Source organism: Pelodiscus sinensis, chromosome 2 (genome assembly GCF_052426305.1).
Source record: "Pelodiscus sinensis isolate ZL-2025 chromosome 2, ASM5242630v1, whole genome shotgun sequence".
Lineage (NCBI taxonomy): Eukaryota > Metazoa > Chordata > Testudines > Trionychidae > Pelodiscus > Pelodiscus sinensis.
The window spans coordinates 222,369,774-222,391,280 of NC_143053.1; the positions used below are offsets into that span (position 1 = coordinate 222,369,774).

At 45.7% G+C, this 21,507-nt stretch overlaps 1 protein-coding gene across 1 annotated transcript in view; it reads left to right on the plus strand.

Annotated features, from left to right (window-relative positions):
- The first annotated feature begins 2,036 nt into the window (after positions 1 to 2,036).
- CACNB2 (calcium voltage-gated channel auxiliary subunit beta 2) overlaps positions 2,037 to 21,507 on the plus strand; it is a 382,137-nt gene continuing 362,666 nt past the window's right edge. Inside the window, exon 1 of the mRNA XM_006119502.5 lies at positions 2,037 to 2,701. Coding sequence (XP_006119564.2) covers positions 2,594 to 2,701 — 108 coding nt within the window. The 5' untranslated portion in view covers positions 2,037 to 2,593. The remainder of the gene's footprint in view (positions 2,702 to 21,507) is intronic.

Consider the following 21,507-nt stretch of genomic DNA (forward strand, 5'->3'; position numbering starts at 1 on the left):
TGCACGGCGCGGTGAGCATGGGCGTGTACTTGGCGCGGTTCACCCCCACCTCCGAAACGTGCCTCTTCTGTGGTATGAGGGAGCCCCTGGAGCCCATCTATATCGAGTGTGCCAGGCTACAGCCCCTCTTTCGGCTCCTCCAAAACCTCCTGTTGAGGTTCTAGCTGCATTTTCCCCCCCACTTGTTAATTTACGCACATCCCATCCGTGACCCCACGAAGTCGCAGGACCTCCTGGTCAGCCTCCTCCTGGCTATGGCCAAATGGGCAATCTACAAAACCAGGGAAAAGAGGTTGGCCGGGGGAGGCGCCTGCGACTGTGGGGCCTATTTCCATTGCTGCATCCGCTCACGTATCCGAGCAGAGTTCCAATGGGCAGCGTCTGCTGGCTCTCTCGAGACCTTCGGGGGGCAGTGGGCGCTGTCCAGGGTTCTCTGCTCGGTATCCCCATCCGGTTCCCTCGTTTTAACCCTTTGACCCTCACACCTGTACCTGTTTTTTCATTATTTGTCCCCAGTAATTAGTTGGTTTTTCCGGGTTCTGTGGACCCTCCCCGCAAGCTGTGAACCCGCCCACCTCCCGGACGCCAAATAGTTGAAAGTCACTGGAATACATCCTATGTTAGGATGCATCAGTTCTCCTTCCCAGCTCTCTATTTACCACAAAGAAGTTTGTGAGATAAAGAGCAGGAGTGATGACAAAGATGGAGAAACCTCCAGGATCCTTTCATAATCTTGCCCATGCAGAGGGGAATCCATTGTTCTCCTGAGAGATGGTACGCCCCATAATGGAGCTGATCATATGATCAATTAACCTGCCCATGTCCTTTTAGGCAAGGAGCCAGGTTTGCATCAGAATTCCACAGGTGTTTATTGGCAACACTTACGGCTCATTGTCCATGCAGCATAGCTATTAGGTGGACAATGCCTGCTGCTGTCTCCCAAACAGAAAACATTTAAAAAACAAGTGCACAGCCCATATTCATAACTTTCAATACAAAAATCATACATGTATATGAGTAGCGTGAACAGAATTAGCATAGCATTAGCTTTCATTAGATGACCCACTTAGTGCAGAATTTGGAGCAAACACACAACAGTGGTGCAACAATGCTCTGCATTTTCCTATTAAAATCCAATAACGTGACAATATCATAATGAAGATGAATTATGTGACCTAGAATGAGTGTTTTTGCTGGACCATGAAGAGGAAAGCTGGTGCAGCTGCCCTGAACTTTCACATGCCACACACAACCTCCAACAGTGAGGATGCACAGGGCCAGCAAAAGCAGTCAGGTGTGCACATATTAGCAATGATGGTGGCTGCACAAAGTGGCAAAAGTTCTAGTGGCAGCATTTTGTAGATGTGGCTCCTGGGATGCTAGTTGCCTCATGAAATCAATATCACCGTGGGGAAGGAGTTATCTTGCTATTGTTTACCTCACCTACAAACAGCAAGTACTCCCTGACCCTCCTTTGCCCTACTTTCAATTGTATAGCTGGTTGGAGATGGACTGTACTCGCAAGGATCCTGCACCATAATCCAGGTGTGCTTACTGCTTAGACGTGGATAAGTTAAATTAGTTGGTGGAAGCAAAGAAGGAGGACACGCTGATTTAAAACCGAACAATTGAAAATGCATTTGGTCGTTCCTATTCAACATTAACTAGAGGAAACACGTTAATGAATAATGTCCAACAGTAGATGGGGGAACCTGGACTACTTAGGTCACTCTCCCTAAGAGTCCAGCAATAGTCACGTTTGAAAAGCTGCGACATACACGGGTTTACACAAAGGGAAACTCGACCTTAGGGTCCGGTCCAGAGGCGTTTAAAAAGTGATCGGCGCTCTCATGCACAGAGGATAGAAATATGAGGATTTTTAAAATTGCGTCCATGTGTTTCTTTTGTCCACCCTCGTGTCTTTATCCCCGCAAACTCCTCGGGTCAGGGGCTCCCCGTGTCCTGCGCAGGGTGGGGCTCAGAGGCTGCACTTCGCAAATCAAGAGCAATGCCCATAAAAGGAAGCCCATGTCGGCAGCATGTGTCCTGCAGCAGCCCAAGTTTGCCCCGGCTTAGCTTGCAGCCACTTGAGAGCGTTTCTGGCCCCCGCGGAGGCGAAGGATGAGGCTGCGGGGACTGGGCTGCATCCAGCCCTTTCCAACCTGCCTCCGTGGGAAGCCCCGCCCGTCAGAAGAAACTTTGCTGGAGGTGGGGGGCGGTGATTGCTCGCCCGCCGGGCGCCGCGCTCGCAGCCAGTTTCCCCCGGCCTCTCGGCGCGGCTCGCCCCGTGCCCGGGCGCTCTCGTGGGGGTAGATGGTCGCTGCCGCTTCCTAGCGCGCCTCCCCGTCTCCTCCCCCTCAGCCTGGCGGTGCCCGCGCTCCAGTCTCCAGCAGCAGCAACAGCAGCTCGGGCGCGGGCAGCCGCGCGGAGTCCCAGGGACCCTCCCTCCCGGCGGCCGCCGCCTCTTCCCGCTGCCAGCCCGGCGCTGAAGGCTTGCCCATGGCAGGGCGCTGAGGGAGGGAGCCGGGCAGGCAGCGGCGCGGGGCTCTGCACTGATTCACGGCGGGGCGCAGCCGGCTGGTACTTTTCTCCAATGGTCCAAAGCGACATGTCCAAATCGCCTCCCACTCCGGCGGCGGCGGCGCAGGAGCTGCAGATGGAGCTGCTGGACAACCCCCCACCCGCCGCAACGGCAGCGCAGGTACTGGGGGGGGCGGGGAGGGGAGGAAGAGGGAGTGGTAGGGACCTCTCCGGGCCTCCCCGGGGTCCCTGGCTGTGGTGTCCGCCGGCTCCCTTCCACTAGTCTCTGTCTTCCATCTTCCTCCCCCATCTGGATAATAATGGACAGCTCTGGGCGAGGGAGGTTTACTCTCCCCCGTAGGGACAGATGTGCTAAGCTAATCCGATCCCTGGCTCCTATGAGTGGCGTCTTGGCTACAACATCCATCCCTCACGCTCAACACAGAGGGCTAGCTGCAAAGAAACGCTTTCAAACGAGTCCTGGGCTGTCCAACCCTTCCCAGCTATTAGAAAAGCCTCCGCGAGATCAGAAGAGAACAGCTGGATTTCCCAAACTCGTTACCCTTCAACTTCAATTCCCCTCTAGAAGGGGAGTTTGATCATTCTTAGAAGAGATCTGAGGTCCGTTTTCCCCCTTAAAATGTCACATAATGAACATATATTCATGCCTTGAGGTGTTCGGTGCAATAGAGGCTTTGAATACCTTTTCATTGTAGATGCATGTCAGAATACCTAACTATGACTGTGGTGTTCTGTGCCCTCCTTTCTAAAGCAAAGGGTTGATTTCCCATTTCTAACCACCTGTTGTATTTGGTGTGGCATACATGTTGCTTACAATCCTATTCTACAGGCTGCCTCCCCCCTCACACCATAGATAAGGAATTCTGCTTTATTGGGGAAGACAGAATTGATGCCATTTAAAGCAGCTAGAGTAAGGATTTTGGCTGGGATAAAGGTGTATCCCACCTTATAGATTCTAGAATAAAATTAGTAAAGTGGGCTTACCATCTTGTAAATTAATACTTTTAAAGTGTAATCTGTATTGTGTGCAGGTTAGGGAGTATGCAGGTCTATGAGGGAGAAATAGAGATTAATGAACTATTGAAGATCTTGCATTTTGAGAGGAAGCTTTAGTTTAGTATGTGAATGTTGTAAAATATCTCTTAGATTTACCTAACATGTCTGCAGAGATACAGTGTACTATTTTAAAACCCAGTGTATACTAATATCTGATTTTGTGCATTTGAAACACTGAATGCTCTGGTTCTTGTTAGGACTAAGAGGTGATACTTTTTTGTTTTTGTCAAAACTGCCTCTGATCCTTTATTTTAGTTGAAAAGGAGGTCTGTTGGCTTGACAAAAAAATAGAATTAGAAATGTTGCGTGAAAATGGTCTCAGTCTGTCAAATTGACTTTTATTGACGATCATCTTTAAAAAATAATAATTCAGCTAGTGAAAAACCATTTTGTTTAAAAAAAGTGGAAACAAGTGTATTTTTTTCTTTTTTGCTTATGATATTACAGTCAGAAATAGAGCAATGTAGGCATATGCTTGGCAAATCTTCCCACACAGCAGTGCCCTAGAACCTACTTCCTGATTTACAAATACTTCTCTTCTGGTCTGTACCCTAACCTGAGCAGGGACTGACAACTGTGTGGAATTCTGTAAGGATACAGCTACACTGCATGACTGTTTCGAGATGCTGGAGGTATCCTGAAATAGCTACCCTGTGTCTGCACAAGCTGCCCATTATTTCAAAATATTTTTCAAAATAACGGGTACACTATTTTACCATCCTGGTAAACCTCACTGCATGAGGGTTAAGGGATGGCTCGAAATAGTGCATTATTTCGAAATTTGGCGCTGTGTAGATGCACCAAATTTCAAACTAAGCTATTCTGAAATAAATTTGAAATAAGATACACAATTTGTGTAGTGCAAATTGAGTATCTTATTTCGAGCTTAGGGTGCTATGTAGATGCACCCCAATGGTTTTCTCATGTGGACAAATGTACACTATTGGTCATAGAATTCATCCTTATCTGTGGTTTTAATTATGCATAAAGGAATTTCTTTGGAGGGCTAGTTCATCAACACCACCCTGCATTATTTGTCTCTCAGGAAAAATACTTGTATTCTGTTTTATATAATTGGCTTTTGAATGGCTAAAACACAAATGGTGGCTATTCCTTTTGGTAAAGATAGAGAAGCTTTTTAGTAAATGCAGTGAGCAAATTTCACTTCTCTGTACCAAAGTACCCCATCAGACAAAACAATAGTAGCCTTTAGACACCATAGCCTAATCATATGTAATCCTTTTTATCAAATAAATAATGTTATTGGAATAAAAGATCATTTTGTCTGAATACAGTGTTAAAATTCAATTAATTCCTTAGAATTTTATTGCAATGAGAGAGTGTTATCCTTTTGTTCCATGATTTCTGAAGAACGATTACAGAAAAAACTTGATGCCATTAAAATAATCACAATGAGAAAGAGGCTAAATGTAGAGGGTATGTGATCCATTACTTAATGTACTACATGTATTATAATAATGTCCATTTAACCACACATTTAAGATACCTAGGCTTATTATGTTTTCTGGTGCTGCTAGAAGTATTTCACACCAATAATCCCAATGGTGATATCAAAGATCTCTTGAAGTTCTATGCAGCAATGTCACTCCTTGAAGTATTTTTAGCATTGTTACAGGAATGATAACTTTAGAAATATCATTGTATATCTTAGCTTTACTTGTGTGGATGTGACTGAACTTTGGAACCAGATTAAAAACTGCGTTCTACCCTAGGATTTTACCTATGCTAGGCATATTTATTTTATTTGGTTATATATTATAGTCTGTATTAACAAAGCTTGGCCAAAGCCTATTATAGAAATTTGAGGAACAATTACACTTAAAAGTTTGTTTCCATATTGTTGAGCTACTGACAGCCGCTGAGGTTAATCTGTTGCAAGATTTTTATATTATTGTTTTGGAACATGGTTTGCATAGATAATAAAGACCTTGGGCGCATTGATCAAGGAAATTATGCTTGAAATTTGCTAGTCCTGTCCCAAATAGCTTGTTATGGCTGTGTTTGTGCAGCATCTAGCATAATTGAGGTCTGATCTTGAGTGTGACCTCTGGTTGAGTGCTACTTTAAAATAAATATTAAACATAGTAATGACTAGCACATTCTGTAGTGTAGGTAAGATTTTAGATAAAATCTTAGGTCTCCAATCTGGCACAGTCTTATGACTTCAATGGGACGGTTCCTAAAGTGGAAGTATGCACAAGTCCATGGAGGCCTTAATTGTGACCCTATCAGAATGAAGTCAGGACACTGAATGCCTCATTTTAAGAGGTCATGAACACCCATAACTTTAATTTAAATGGGTGGGCACTTGGAGTGCTCAGTACCCTTATTTTTTTCCCCTTGACTTCCTACATCATCAATTTTTCACAATGAAAAATCCAAATAAATGAAAACACATCACTCTAACAATTAAGTAATTTTTAAAAAAAGACACATCAACACAGTTATTTATAGTGTAAGAATGGCAACAATTTGCCATTCTTCCACTGCAATTTTTGTATCTGTTTGGTCCTGTTTTTTAATAAGTCCACAGTTCAAATTCTGCTTTTAAATTCTTGTTTTTGTGATCTCAGTCCCTAGGTCTATTGCCATACCAAATCAGTCTACTGGTTCTCTAGTGCAGTGCTTCTTAATCTATTCACCATTTCAGGCCATATGCAATACCACCTGTATTTAGAGTCCTGCATGGGTACCAAATTTATCTCTGTATCCGCAAAAATGAGCTGGGAATTTCCATGTGGAAGTCTGCAGATATGAAGTGAATATCTGCGGTTTTGCATGGCTGTACCTATATTGCCCTGAGGATGTCATGTGAACTGCATCTCTGTGCTGATTGGTCTCCAAGCAAAATGTAGACTGAAGTTTGAGAACCATTAATCTAGTGCATTATCCTGTCTCTAGAAGAGGCTAGAGCGAGATACACTTAAGGGAAGGTTTTTGAAATCCTGTAATTGGCAATTATGAAATAACCTGCTGAGAGGGGAAATGTCTTATCTGAAGTTGAACTCCTTCCCAATTATTTCCTTCTCATTTTGCCCTTTCTTTTACCTCCTTCTATGTTATCAGTTAATTAATTTCCTAATGGCTTGACAAATTTTAAATGAAAACAAGTTCCTTTTTTCTTGTTTCCAGGGCTGTCCTTACAAATCATGGTGCCCTACTCAGCCTGAGCACCAGCACCCTCCTATGGGGTGGGAAGAGGTTCTGTTTAAGGGCTATGGGCAATAAGGAGTAGGAACTGTGGGGGACAAGCCCAGGGCTTCCGTGGATATATGGGGAGGAATAGGGTAGGAAGGCTGGTGGAGGACGGGTCTGTGGAGAGACTTGCTGAGCCCCATGCTAGGTGAGGGCAGCACCAGGCCCCAGAAGGGGCAGGGCTTTGAGCGAAAGGGGCAGAGTTGGGGGCTAGATGACCCAAGCCTGACCTTTAGCGCCTCCCAGCATGCACCGCCTGGAGTCTGGTGGAAATTTAAAGGGTCCAGGTTCATTGCCACTGCTGCAGTAGGGATGGCGGTGGCCAGGGTAGCCCAAGCCCTTTGAAATCTCCAGTCTCTGGGGCAGCTACTGCTTTTGCATCCTCTTCCTCTTCAGCGGCCCTAGTGGAGGTGCAGGCAGGAGGTGCAGGAATCAGGTGGTGAGTGGCATGATTTGAACTGCAGGCCAGAGGTTCAGTAGAGGGCACTGAGTAGCAGCTGGTGGGGAAACAGCTGGCTGGGCACAGCCTTGAATGGTGTGGGATACACAGCACACAGCTGCTTAGCGCCCCATGAAATTTTGGACAATCGATGGTGCCCACATTTTGTGGTGCCCTGTGCAGCTGCATATTCTATATATTTTCCTTTAAAAAAAAAAATCTGTCATATTTTTTTATAGAGTCTCAAACTTCCAGTCCTATTGTGATGATCTCTGTTGTGGCAACAGGAGCTCCCTTCTGTAATGCTACACTCCCATGTTTTTTATGGAAATGTGTTTTTGAATATGCATAACTCAAATATGCTTTATGCAAACTGGGACATGTAACCTATCCATTGAGATCTCGTAATCCCTGAATATATATATATTCTATTTGTGTGCATGTATCATTCTTGTATATGAAATTAGATTTATGAAGTATAAGCCCATTTATATATCAAGAGATGCTAATGAATGCCATTAGCAGTACTCAGAGAATTTAATGGCTCGATGTTCAAGACAATGATCTGTAATAATATTGTTTTTCCTGTAAGCCTGGATTGTGGTTGGGCCTACAGAGACATTTGACCATGCCACCTGGTGCTGGAATCCATCCTGAATGTTGTACTTTTCCAAAGGGCTGGGGGAATTGAGGTAGTGGGAATTGAAAAAAAACCTTCATTTTTTGAGGAGTATGGGATCTTTTGAAAACGGGTTGTTGTTTTTTTTTGAAAGAACCACGTCTAGACAGCAGTTTCACTTTCAAAATACCCTTTTTCGAAAGACTGCTGTGCTGTGATTATGCAAATTAAGTGCAGGATATTTAAATCCCCGCTTCATTTGCACTTTTGATTTGTGTAATTTACATCCCTCTTTTGACAGAAATGTAGTTTAGACATACCCTTAGGCTATGTCTGCACTGCCCCTGTTTTACACTAAAAATATGCAAATGAGGCGAAGCATGGTGTATCGCCGTGCCTCATTTGCATAATTAATGAGGCTCCATTTTTGCACAAAACCCCTCCTTGCGCAAGAGCCTTTCTTCCTGAAAAGAATTTGGAAGAACAGCTCTTGCGCAAAAGCCTCTTGTGCAAAAATGGAGACTCATTAATTATGCAAATGAGGCATGGCGATATTTGTATATTTTTTGCACAAAACGGGAGCAGTGTAGTCATAGCTCCAGGGTATTAGCCTTAGCTGGCATGTTTTGTTTTATGTTACTTAGTATTTTACTTTGGTCTGTTAGCACTTGCAACCACTGAAACCCTACTGTCTATATGGCATAAATCACTATTGTTTATTATTAAATCCAGTGTAAAGAATTATTACTTGGAGGAGCAACAGATGTACAAAGATCTCTTTGTTTGATAAAGGGAGCACACATCTTTATGAGCTTGCTCTGTGTAAAACTTTTATGCAGAGTAAGACAGATTTATCTGGGGGTTTGAACCCACTGGGGCTGTGTACTAAGGATATTAAAGACTAGTTGACTATCTGATAAGCAAATGCTTATCAGATAGTCAGTCAGCTAGTCGATTCCACCCCCCGCCCTGGCTGCCTCTATCAGATAGAGGCAGAGAGTGGGGGGAGGAGGAGATACTTCAAAGGGCAGCACCGCACAGCTAATCCCAGCTCAGCTGTGCTGTGCTGCGCTGCCCCTTTGAACTCCACCTCAACATTTCAAAAGGGCAGCACTCACAGCTGAGCCTGGGGTCATCTGGGGATGCCCCAGCTGATCCCGGGCTCCAGTGCGGCATTTACCCAGAATCCAGGGTCAGCTGGGGACTCCCAAGCTGACCCCGGGTTCTGAGAAAATGGCGCGCGGAACCCACGGTCAGCTGGGGTGTTCCCAGTTGACCCCAGCTCCACAGGGCATATCAAATTGGCTGCGCATCATGGAGCCCGGGGACAGTGGGGGACTGAGGTTCCCGCTGATCCCAGGCTCCATGCTGTGCTGCTGCTTTGAAATGTACAAGAGCCCCCGTTGGGGACTCTTGTACATTTCAATACTTGCTCATCCGCATCCAGTCCGGAGTCAGTGGGACTTCCTGCTGGCCCTGAGCTGTAGGCAAAGTTCCGCATTCTTCCTTTGAAATGTACAAGAGCCCCAGCAGGGGCTCTTCTCCATTTCAAAGGAGGAATGCAGAAATGCCTATTGACTAGATGAGTAGTCGATGGAAATTCCATCAACTACTCGACTCCTAAATTAACTGCAATTATCATCCTTACTGTGTACCTAGATGCTGTGTCAAGTCCCTACAATTGAGCCTTCCCAGAGCTGAGCTATGCTCAGTGTCTATCTTGCTCTGTTGTGGGATGTAACCCCAACTCTATGCCTTTGCTGGGTGAGACCAGAGCTCCTGGTTCAGCAGGACAGGGTGGTTGGACACTATGCTATGAGCACATCAAGTTACAGTCTCAAGGGGATCTCTGTAAACCATCCTGTTTCCTTCTATTTCAATGGGCTTCTGTCTTCCACATTTCAGAAGTTCTTGCTTTTGTTTCTAATATGTACATTTAGGTTATTCTCTAATATTATAATTCTGAGTGTGTGTGAAGGTGTTTAGTTTCCAGTGGGCTGAGCACATTTTATTTCAGTTCCTTACAATAGTTCAGTTTTGACTGTTGGAGGGAATTGCTGTTCTGGAGTGAGGATTGTGTAATGTATCTTTTTTTTGCACTTTGTGAATATTATTTACAAATGTCTCCATGTATCCTGTTGTTCTTAAAGTAAGATTGATCCATTGGGTATATGGGCCAGAACCCCATCTTAGTCACCTGAGGAGTCACCAGGAACCAGCTGCCCTCACTGTTTTTTTCTTAGATCTACACATATAATCCATCTGCCATGGAATCTTCCTCTCCTCATTCACAGAACACCCTCTAGTGAGCAGCCAGAAGAGAAGCAGCATATTCAACCCACCCTTTTCTGACTAGTTATAGCTGATTTACTTCATACAAACATACCTATCTTCAAATGTATTATTCTGTTGCAATACCTTCATTTGTTAATATTAAACCACAAACTAACATAATTAATAGCCAAAGAGATCCTGTTACCTTTAATTTAATTAATTTTATCGCTGCTTACTATGGAGCTATTGAAGGTTTTAGTCTCATCTATCAGCATTTCTCAGCTGCCAGACCCAACAAGGCAATGCTTGAATAAAGTAAATTAGAATTAGGAAGAGATGAGATCCAAGTTATTCTTTTTAGGCTTCCAGCATGATCACCAGAATGATGCAGTGTTTTCCACCCTGATCTTTGGATGTGGTAAGCTCCTTCCAGTGTCACTCTCTTTTATGATAGAAAAAAATGGTAATAGACTTGAAGATAAGCCTGGGCAGATTTAAAAAACAATTTGTCTTGATTCTTCTCTGAACTGTTGAGGGGCTCAGCCAGCATCACTTTGCTCTTTGTCAGTGGTAGGTTTGAGTGACCAGTCTCTACTGGAAGCATTTTTTGTCAGTTATTTGTGGTATGCCATCAATTATTGCCCTCATTCTGGGTCCATCTGAAGCTCTATAGTGATTGCAGCCCCTACTTTCCTTTAATGTGTGTTCACCTCCTTTTAGAGGGCATATTCCTGGTTTTTACAATAGAAGCCATTTTAAATGAGAAGCGCCAGTAATATTTAATCCCTACATTCCTAAGAGCTTCAGTGACTCCATTGCATGAGGAGTTACAGTTAATTCGAGGGAAGGGTTTTGGATCGGACTACCGTGTCTACACGCGGCGAGTTAATTCGGTCTACTGGCATTTTAAAATGGCGACCGGCCGCGAATATGCCAATCAAGCACGGGATATTTAAATCCCGCGCTTCATTAGCAACTTCAGTATGCTTCATTTAGCTCCCTAGTTTGAAGTAGGGTGCAAGTGTAGACATACCCTTTGACAGGTTCAGAGACCTCCCTTGGTCTTTCCCAGAGCTTGGTGTCTCATTTCTGTTCTCTTGTTTGAGTCAGGAAGCTTTCTGTGCAAATTCTTATTGGGCATATGAGTAGGAGCCCGCAGGATCAGACCTACAGTAATAGCTCCCAGTCTTAAAGGGTGCAGCAGGTGCGCTGGGATGAGCACATCTGCCTCCTGACTGGGGTTGTAATTTTGGTTGGATGTATTTCTTGAGGTTTCATCACATGACAATCTTTAATTACACAGTCATCTTTGATTCTTGGAGACTTTGGGAAAAGCCTGGATGGTTGGCAACCCTACCAAGATCCAGTGTCTCAGTTACACACTCCTGAAGGCAGAGAGATTTTAACATATGGTGTGATGAATCTGATGAACAGCAGACTTGCTATGTTCTCTTGTCACCTTGGGGAACATAGTAAGTCCACAGAAGGAAAAAGATTCCCTGGCAGTTAAGGGGGCAGTTGGTCTGAGCAGACCAAGCCCCCTCGCCTGGCTAATAGAGTGGGAATGGAAGAAACTCTTTGAAAGTGTCTGTGTGGGAAGGGAGCTGGCCCTCTGAAGATCCAGCAGCAGAACAGAGGTAGCCCGAGAAAACTGGGAGACTGGTAAGAAGCAGAACACTCCAGAAAGGAGACATTGTTAGCAGCAGTAATGGCAACAGCATAGTGCAGGCTGACACAAGGGCAGTGGTAGGGTTCCCATCTTTCTAATCACACAAACCTGCCCACACTTGTCCCACCCTTGCTTGAGGCGCCACCCCCCACTCAATTCTTCTCCCTCTCTTGATAGCTATCCCTTACCTTCAGTCACTTTCACCAGGCTGGGATAGAGGGCTGGGATGCGGAGAAGCTCCAGCAAGGGGAGCAGCCTCTGGAGTAGAGCAAGAAATGATGAATTTGGGTTGTGGGAGGGGGCTCTTAGCAGGGGCAGGGGACTGTAGCGTGGGAGGGATGAGTGCTTCAGCTGGAGGTGTGGGCTGTGGTGTGAGGCTGGGGATGAGGGGCTTGGAGTGCAGGAGTGTGCTCCAGGCTGGAGCCAAAGGATTCAGAGTGAGGGGGGTTCAAAACTGGACAGGGAATTGGGCTGTGGGAGGAACTGAGAGCTCTGACTGAGGGTGTGGACATTGGGGTGGGGCCAGGGATGTGGGTTTTGGGGTATAAAAGGAGCCCCTGAGCTGGAGCCAAAGGATTCAGAGTGAGGGGGGTTCAAAACTGGACAGGGAATTGGGCTGTGGGAGGAACTGAGAGCTCTGACTGAGGGTGTGGACATTGGGGTGGGGCCAGGGATGTGGGTTTTGAGGTATAAAAGGAGCCCCTGAGCTGGGGCCCAGGAACTCAGAGCTGGGGCACAGGTTTGGGATGCAGGAGGGGATGAGCTGTGCAGGCTCTGAGGGAGTTTAGGTGTGGAAGGAGACTCAGGGCTGGGGTAGGGCATTAGGGCATGAGAGGTAGTGAGGCATGCAGGCTCCAGGTAAGTGGTGCTTACCTAGGGCAGCTCCCGGAAGTGACCGGCATATCCCTCCAACTCTTAGGCTTGGGTGACCTGGTAGCTCTGTGCTGAAGGCACTGCTCTCGTAGCTCCAGGCTGGAGCACAATATTGGGGTATAGGATAGGGATCTAAGGGTACGTCTACACTACAACGTTAATTCGAACTAACTTAGTTCGAATTAGTTAATTCGAACTAAGCTAATTCGAACTAACGGATCTAGACTAAAAAACTAGTTTGAATTAGCGTTTTGCTAATTCGAACTAGCATGTCCATATTAAGTGGACCCTGAAGCGGGGTTACGGATGGCCGGAAGCAGTGCCGGCAGGGCATCAGAGGAGGACTTAGAGCGTGGAGCTGCTGTCTCAGGCTAGCCGAGGGCTGCGCTTAAAGGGTCCCGACCCCCACCCCGGACAGACAGTTCTCAGGGGTGCCCCGCTTGCAAAGCAGTCCTGGCTTGGAGTGCCCGGAGTGCCCACACTGGGCACATCACAGCACTCGGCCATCAGCCCGGCTGCACTTGCCGCAGGCTGCCATCTGAGGAGAGGGGGCAATCGGGGGGCTGCAGGAGAGGTTCCACACCCAGAAGCCCGCAGAGCCAGCCCAGTCCTCCCCATCGGGGGCTCGTGCCCCATTCCTCCCTCACCTCCTTCCACTTACCCTTCCCTAGCCCCTTTTCTTGATGTACAAAATAAAGGACAAATGTGTTCCAAAATGGAATCTGTCTTTATTGAACAAAACTGGGGGAGACTGGGAAAAGGAGGTGGGAGAGGGGAAGAGAGAGGCTGGGAGAGGGGGGTGCAACTAAAATGATCAGGGGTTGGGATCAGGTCCCATATGAAGAGAGGCTAAAGAGACTGGGACTTTTCAGCTTAGAAAAGAGGAGACGGAGGGGGGACAGGATAGAGGTCTCTAAAAGCAGGAATTGGGTGGAGAGGGTGCATACAGAAAGGTTCTTCATTAGTTCCCATAAAGAAGGACTAGAGGACACCAAAGGAAAGGAATGGGTAGCAGGCTTCAAACTAGTAACAGAAAGTTGTTCTTCACAAAGCAAAGAGTCAACCTGTGGAACTCCTTGCTGCAGGAGGCTGTGAAGGCTAGAACTAGAAGAGAGTTTAAAGGGAAGTGAGATCAAGTCATGGAGGTTGGGTCCATGGAGTGGTATTAGCCAGGGGGTAGGAGTGGTGTCCCTGCCCAAGGTCTGTGGAAGGCTGGAGAGGGATGGCACGAGACAAATGGCTTGATCACTGTCTTCGGTCCATCCCCTCCAGGGTCCCTAGGGTTGGCCACTGTCGGCAGACAGGCTACTGGGCTAGATGGACCTTTGGTCTGACCCAGGACGGCAATTGTAAGCTCAGGGCTCAGGGTCGGGGGTCTCAGTGGACCCCCTTGATTTTCATGCACACCTGCTCCTGGGTGGCCAGGCTGGCAGCTCTCCTGCCCTAGCCGGCCACTTTCCTGTGCTTAGTGTGGAGATCGTGGACGAGGTCCACGATGTCCGCACTAGCCCAGGCGGGTGCCCGCCTCTTGCGGTCCTGGGCAAGCTCCCGGGAGCTGCCAGCCTGGTCCCAGGAAGAGGGGGAGGGCTGGGGGCCATCGGGTGGGTGGCTCGATCCGTGCCAGGTGCAGGGTCTGCTGGCTGGGTGCTGGCAGGCTTGCACCTGGCACGGGCATCGTAGCCAGCCCGTGCCCCTTTAAAGGGTCCAGGCTGGGAGGGGGGCAGACGAGTTTACCTGGTGTTGGCCAGAGTGGCCACCAGGGAAACCTGGGGAGGGCTAGGTTCCCACTAGTTCGAATTAAGGGTCTACACAGTCCTTAATTCTAACTAGTAAATTCGAACTAGGCTTAATCCTTGTGGAATGAGGATTACCTAGTTCGAACTAAGCGCTCCGTTAGTTCGAATTAAATTCGAACTAACGGAGCGCTAGTGTAGCGCCTATGAAAGTTAGTTCGAACTAACGTCCATTAGTTCGAACTAACTTTGTAGTGTAGACATACCCTAAGTGATTAGATGACTACCCAATAAGCTTATGCTTATGCTTATTGGGTAGTTGGGTAGTGATTCGACCAGTCGCTCCTCCCCCCTCCCCCTCCCGCCATCAGAAAGAGGCAGCAAGGAGGAGAGCAGGAGCCAGTGCTGAGAGGAGCTGGCTTAAAAGCCGGTTCCCTCCAGCACCATCTCTGTGGGAAGGCGGGGGGAGGCGAAGGGGAGGCAGAGGCACAGCAGGGAAATGGTAGAGCGGGGACTGAAGCAGTGCCTGCTCATGTCAGGTCCCAACCGCTGCACCTCTTCCTTTGAAATGTAGAAAGAGCCTTGCAGGGCTTTGGGCTTTTACTACATTTCAAAGGCAGAAGCACAGCAGTTGGAACCCAGGGCAAGTGGGGACTGCTTGAGTCCCCACTCATGCTGTGTTCCCTGCTGTGCTTCTGCCTTTTAAATGTAGTATCAGGTGCCCCACCTCCCCTTTATTGACTAATCAAGTAGTCGATGGAAATTCTGTTGACTACTTGACTAGTTGATTAATTGAAATTTAGCACCCCTAGTATGGGAGGGGATGAGGGGTGTAGACTCTGGAGGAGTTGAGTGCAGGGGTGCAAAGTGCTGGCTCCAGTCCATTGGCACTTACCACCAGCGGTGCAGTGGGACGGTTGAGGAGGCTATCTGCCTGCCCTCGCCCTGCACCGCTCTGAAGGCAATTTGCTGCTGGTGTGTCTCTGTGACCCATGAAGGGGCACAGATAGTGGGTCTTCACACACTCCCCATGCCCGCAAGTGTCCCCTGTCAGATCCCATTGGCCGGGGTAATGTTGGGGGTGGGGCAGTTCATGGAGCCACATCAGCCCCTGTCCAGCAGCTATGGTGATGTGGGCAACAGCTTCCAGAAGTGGCATGAGGATGGGGCGATCAGGCAGACAGGTTGCATGCATGCCCTGCTGCACTGCTGGACTTTTAGGGTGTGTCCACACCACACCCTTACCTCAAAATAAGCTACACAATTTGTGTGGCTTATTTCAGTGTTCTTTCAAAACATCCCTTATCCCTCGTGCAATGAGGTTTACGGTGATGTCAGAATAGTGAGCCCATTATATTTCAATATTACAGACTTGCTCTTAAGATGTGGAATAGCTATTTCGGGATACCAGAGGTATCCTGAAATAGCTCCGCAGTGTAGATGTAGCCATTGAGTGCAGAGATTGCAATAGAATGGCAGAGGTTCCAGTGATCAATCAGTTGGTGACCAATGGTAGATAATTTTTAGTCTTGACATGAGTGCAGGGATCTGAACTAGATGACCTCTCGAGGTGCCTTCTAGTCCTATGATTCCTGCAAGCAGAATGTGGAGTGAGGTTTGCAGCCTAAACATTGCAAAGCACTCTGCACAGCAACTGGGCAACTGGGTGGAGGAGGAGCACCCAAAGACTGTGCACCTGAATGTTAGCATGTTGGGAAATACTGACTAATACCCCTGCTACACTTATTTGGGGCATTCCAGGTAATGTGATTGAGTAGACCTAATCCTCTTTCAGAATTCCCCCCATGGACTAAGGAGGAATTATGATATTTATCTTTTGTTGTAGTTAAAGCTGGTGTATTTGAAGTATCTGTGACCTTCTTTTCTGCCTGCCCTACCAAGCAATTCCTTTTGTCTGAGCAGTGTGTCTGAGTGCTTATTGGGGCTCCCCAGATGCTAGAGTCTATAGAATGTACTGACTCAAGTGCTTGTACTGCTTACCTCTGAATTGTGGTATGGATGACACACTACTAAATATCAGAGAGGGTTGCCACACTCAACAACCCCATTTAGTGGGGAAGATTACACTGGCAATGGATTGCTTTTGAACTGAGTGGTAGGATTGGTCCTCTTTGCTAACTACTTCATGTGCACATTTAAGTCTCTTGGTCGTGAATCCTGCTGTGAGGAGAGAAAAAAATCATTTGGTGTACTCTATCTGTTAGAATAGGAACATTCTTTTCTCACCCTAGCAATTCTCTATTAAGAGATTCTACAAATCTTTCAGAATTATGCTTCTCTATTACTTTAGTTACTCATTTGTTCCTTATGTTAATCCTTCATTCCTATATCTTTAGGTCATTTAATCCGCATTCCAGCTCTTGGTTTTTGTTTTCTTTCTGTTTTATTTTCTTGAGCTCATCATTTTTGTATTGAGACCTGACTTCAGGTTAGTGACACTGCTGGCTGAATCCTTTGTGTCCTTCAAGTCACTTTAATATCAGTCTTAATGGCTAGCACTGTATTTTCCATTATGGGTTTGGGATCAGTTGCTACTGAGAGCATTACACATGCCACTGTTTTCTGCCTTGGTAATAAATACAAGTGAAGGGTATATGATAGTTCATAGAGATGCATTTAGGATTTACCATAGATTCAAAGACTAGAAGAGACCATTGTGATCATGCAGTACGGTCTTTCTCAAAATGTTCCATGGGCCTGCTTTGGGAAAGCTGCTAGTGTGAGCCTCCATTGCTTTGTTTACCTAATGGGTCCATAGCCACAGAGCCTTGGACTCCCATTTGCTCTGGTTCACCATTTCCAGCCAAGTGTAGCTGCAGGAAGCAGCGTGGCCCAAACCACTGCTTCTCGCAGCTCCCCTTGGCTGGAAACAGCGAGCTGGAGCCAATGGGAGTCACAAGATTCTATAGCTATGGAGCATTTAGGTGGCCACTTTAGGAACATTGTTCTAGTCTCAACTCCTCTATAATACAGTCCATAGTACATCACCCAAAATAATTACCTGTTCATACATTTTAGAAAGACAACCAATATTGATTTTAAAATAGTGAAGGAAAATGCACCACAACCCTTGGTAATTTGTTCTAGTGATTAATTACTGTTACTGTTAAAGTGTATGCCTTATTTTCAGTCCATGCTGACGGGTTTTCTGTTCATGATTGAATAATTCGATGCCATTAGATTCATTTTTCCATATACACTTTAGCATATCAATTAACCTATGCTAAATGTTTATGTCATGTATGTTGGAGAATTAAGTATTATGCATGCAGACTTCTTGTGCATTGGACACAGCTGGGATCTTGTTAAAATCATAGGGTTCCATTGTAGAAAAATGAACACTCTTCAGTGCCTAATATCTTAGAAATAATTATCTGTATATGAAATAGTGTTATCAGGGAACCAGTATGTGCATAAGAACGGCCATACTGGGTCAGACCAACGGTCCATCTAACCCAGTATCCTGTCTGCTAACAGTGGCCAATACCAGATGCCTCAGAGGGAGGGAACACAACAAGTAATTCTCATGTGATCCCTCCCCTATCACCCATTTCCAGACAAACAGGGTGTGTTTAGACTACAGGGTTTTATCAAAAAAAGTGGACTTTTGTCGACAAAACTATACCTGCATCTACACTACCACTGAGTTCTGTCGACAGTAAGTCGACAGAACGCGGCAGTTTTATTGACAGCAGTAAACCTCATTCTACAAGGAATAACGCCTTTTGTCAACATATTTCTGTCGACAAAAGGCGTTATTGCATCCACACTGCTTTTTCAAAAGAGAATGTCTAGACTCTCTGTTGAAAAAGCGGCTTGCTTTGTTGACAGAACTGGCTGTAGTGTAGACGTTGTTTGTCAACAGAGGCTTTGTCGACAGTATCTATCGAAGGCTTTGTCGACAGTATCTATCGACAAAGCCTCTGTTGACAAAAGCCTGTAGTCTAGACGTACCCACAGAGGCTAGTGACACCATTCCTACCCATCCTGGGTAATAGCCATTGATGGACCTAACCTCCATGAATGTGTCTAGCTCTTTGAACCCTGTATGCATGTTTAAGAAGATTAGTATGATTTTAATAGTTTATCAGATAAGATGGATTTAAATAAAGGGTGAGTGAGTTATTTTTAGTGGTAATAAAAACAAGTCTTCATTGTTTTTCTTCTTAAAGATCATGATAGGTAAACAATTTTTACAAAAATACTTTGTAGTTAAACAAAAGACACAGACTGACTGGTGTTTTAGGAAGGAACAGAACTTAAACATATGCATGTTTGTTTCTCTGTCTGTAGCAACACGGCCCATTTTAAAAGAATTTTACACACCTAAGTAACTAAGTAATAAGACAAGCTACTTTTTCCCTCTTATACACAACTTAATGGTATCAGCAGTCCCATTCAGTCAATGAGACTACTCCTACAATTGAAGTTATACTCATACTTAAGTGTTTGCAGGATTGGAGTCTTAATAATTGTGAAATGAATACAATTACAGTAAAACTCCAATAGTCAGGCACCCAATTGTCTGGATCTCCCGATAGTCCAGGATCAAAATGGCAAGTGCTCTTGACAGAACTGGGACAGAACCCAGAACTGCTCAAGTCAGCCGCTCTCACGTGGGTTACAGCAGGGAGAGGAGGTGTTTGGCTCTGGGGAAGGGAAGGGGAGGGGAAGGGAGGAAAAGGGGATTGGGTTACACATGGCTTCCCGGCTAGCTCATTGAAAAGCCGACCACTCAGCACATATGCCCCAGCACCTGGAGGGAGACATGCAGCTGTACCGGGACCCGAGCATAAGGTTGGGGGTTGAGGAGTGGGATCGGGGTACTGCAGGGAGGAGAGGAGTTTGGCTCCAGGGAAGGGGAAGGGGAGGGGGATTGGGTTATGCACGGCGTCAAGGCCAGCTCATTGAAAAGCTGGCTGCTCAGTGCACATGCCCCAGTGCCTGGAGGGAGATGCGCAGCTGTACTGGTGGCTCTGGCACCCGAGCGTAAGGTTGAGGGGCGAGGGGGATTGGTTGGGAGTATTCAGTACCTCCTGATACTCCAGCCTATCCAATAATCTGGCATCACCTAGGGTCCAAAAGTGCCAGATTATCGGAAGTTTACTGTACTTTGTGTCAGATTGTTGCTGACCACATGCGGATATTCTTGGGTAATATTGATGAGCATTGTCTTTGTGCATATAGCATACAGGCCCAGACTATAGGTACTCTTCCCTTAATAAATGCTGCTGGGTACCAGCCAACACATGAAGTTGCTCTGGTGGGAGCATGCTGCAACATTAAGAAGTATGGTAAAACATATGCAGTTCCTTGGTGCGTTTGGGTTTAAGGACTGCTACCCACCTTGCTAAAGGTCGAACCTCTGTAGTCTGGCATTCTCTGGTAACATCCATGGCCTGGCATGATTCTAGTTATCTAGATGTCCACTTATCATGGATGTGGCCAAGTTTCCCATGGTCCTATAAAGTTTATTTACAGCCACCAGTCCTGGCTCTCCGTGTTCTGTGCTGTTATTTAGCTCTAATTTACCCCTAAATGTACTCTAAGAGCCCAGTAAGCAGTAAAAGTGTTGGTGATGCTGCTAGACAATATTGACCTCCCCATGGTTCAATAAATTGTCCGGTTCTGCACCGGTCAGGTCCCAAGGGTGCTGGACTAGAGAGGTTCAATCTGTATTTATTCAGGCCAATAGCTATACGTCACAATTCAACGTGTTTTTTGTAATAGCTCAGTTATTGCCAACTGTTGCATAGTTCTTTTTAGAATACAAGGAAAATGTAGTTAAAATACCTAATTTTAACACTGAAATTTCCAGTCCAGTATTATGTACATTGATTTTTCACAATGTAGTATTCTTCCAAAATTGTAACTCCAGAAAAAAATATTCATACAAATGAAGAACTTGATTTTGCACAACACAACTATGAAGAAATGCACAAGAAGAGACAAAATATAATGAAAAAGACAGAATCAGTGTTTCCACATCTCAAAATTTTATCGTGGTATTTGGTGGTTTTCTCTTAAAAGCCCAGCTCTTGGAGTCACATGATTATGTCAGGATCTCAGCTCTCATATATATATATATATATATATATATATATATATATATATATATATATATATATATATATATATATATATTTAAAAAAAAGGCTAGTTGCTAGTAGGGTTGCCGGGTGCCTGGTATTGAACCGGACAGCCCGGTATTTGTGCCTTCCATCTGGTAAAAACATTCAGAAAATACCGAACATCTAAAATGTCTGGTATTTTCTGTTTTTTTCCCAAGGCCTCACTTGGGTGCCCAACGGAAGGCCGCTTGGGACATGCGGTGCAGCTTGTTCACGCTGGCTGGGGCAGAGGGAGGGGGGAGCAGCCTGGGAATTAAAGGGGCTGCGACTGCATTTCAGCCCTGGCTCCTTCTTGGGGGGGCGAGGGGGAGTTCGGTATGTTTTGTGAAACCATCTGACAACCCTGATTGCTAGTCCTCAAAGTTGTGGAGAAAAGCTTGAAAATTTGAACCTCAGTTATACAAATATGAGAGTGCAATGAAAAAGAACCCAAAATGTAATGACTTTAAAGAAATTCGAATTTTAAAAATAATCTTACATTTTTTTGTAGGAAGACTGGCTTATGATTTTTGACTCTTGGAGCTGTAATGTTGCACGTAGTATTAGGAAATCCAATTCTTTGTTAGGAAGTGCTGCCAGGCAGCTACCAACATATACCTGATTAGTAGCAAGAGTAAATTTAAGAGGGGATTATGTAGCCCCCTTCTTTAGCATGATGAGGATACTTATCAACCTTCAGTTTCCTCACATGCCTAGATCTTACCTCTTTTATTTTGTTTTGTCTTGTTTTTTTTACTCTGCACAGAGTTACAGTATCAGACGAGAGGCAAAGACTAACACAGCTAAATGTATGAGGAAGTACAAGGAATCAGTGAGACAATGCTCTACTCTGCACTGATTAGGCTTCAACTGGAATATTGTGTCCAATTCTGGGCACCACATTTCAGAGAAGGTGTGGATGAATTGGAGAAGGTCCAGAGAAGAGCAACAAAAAT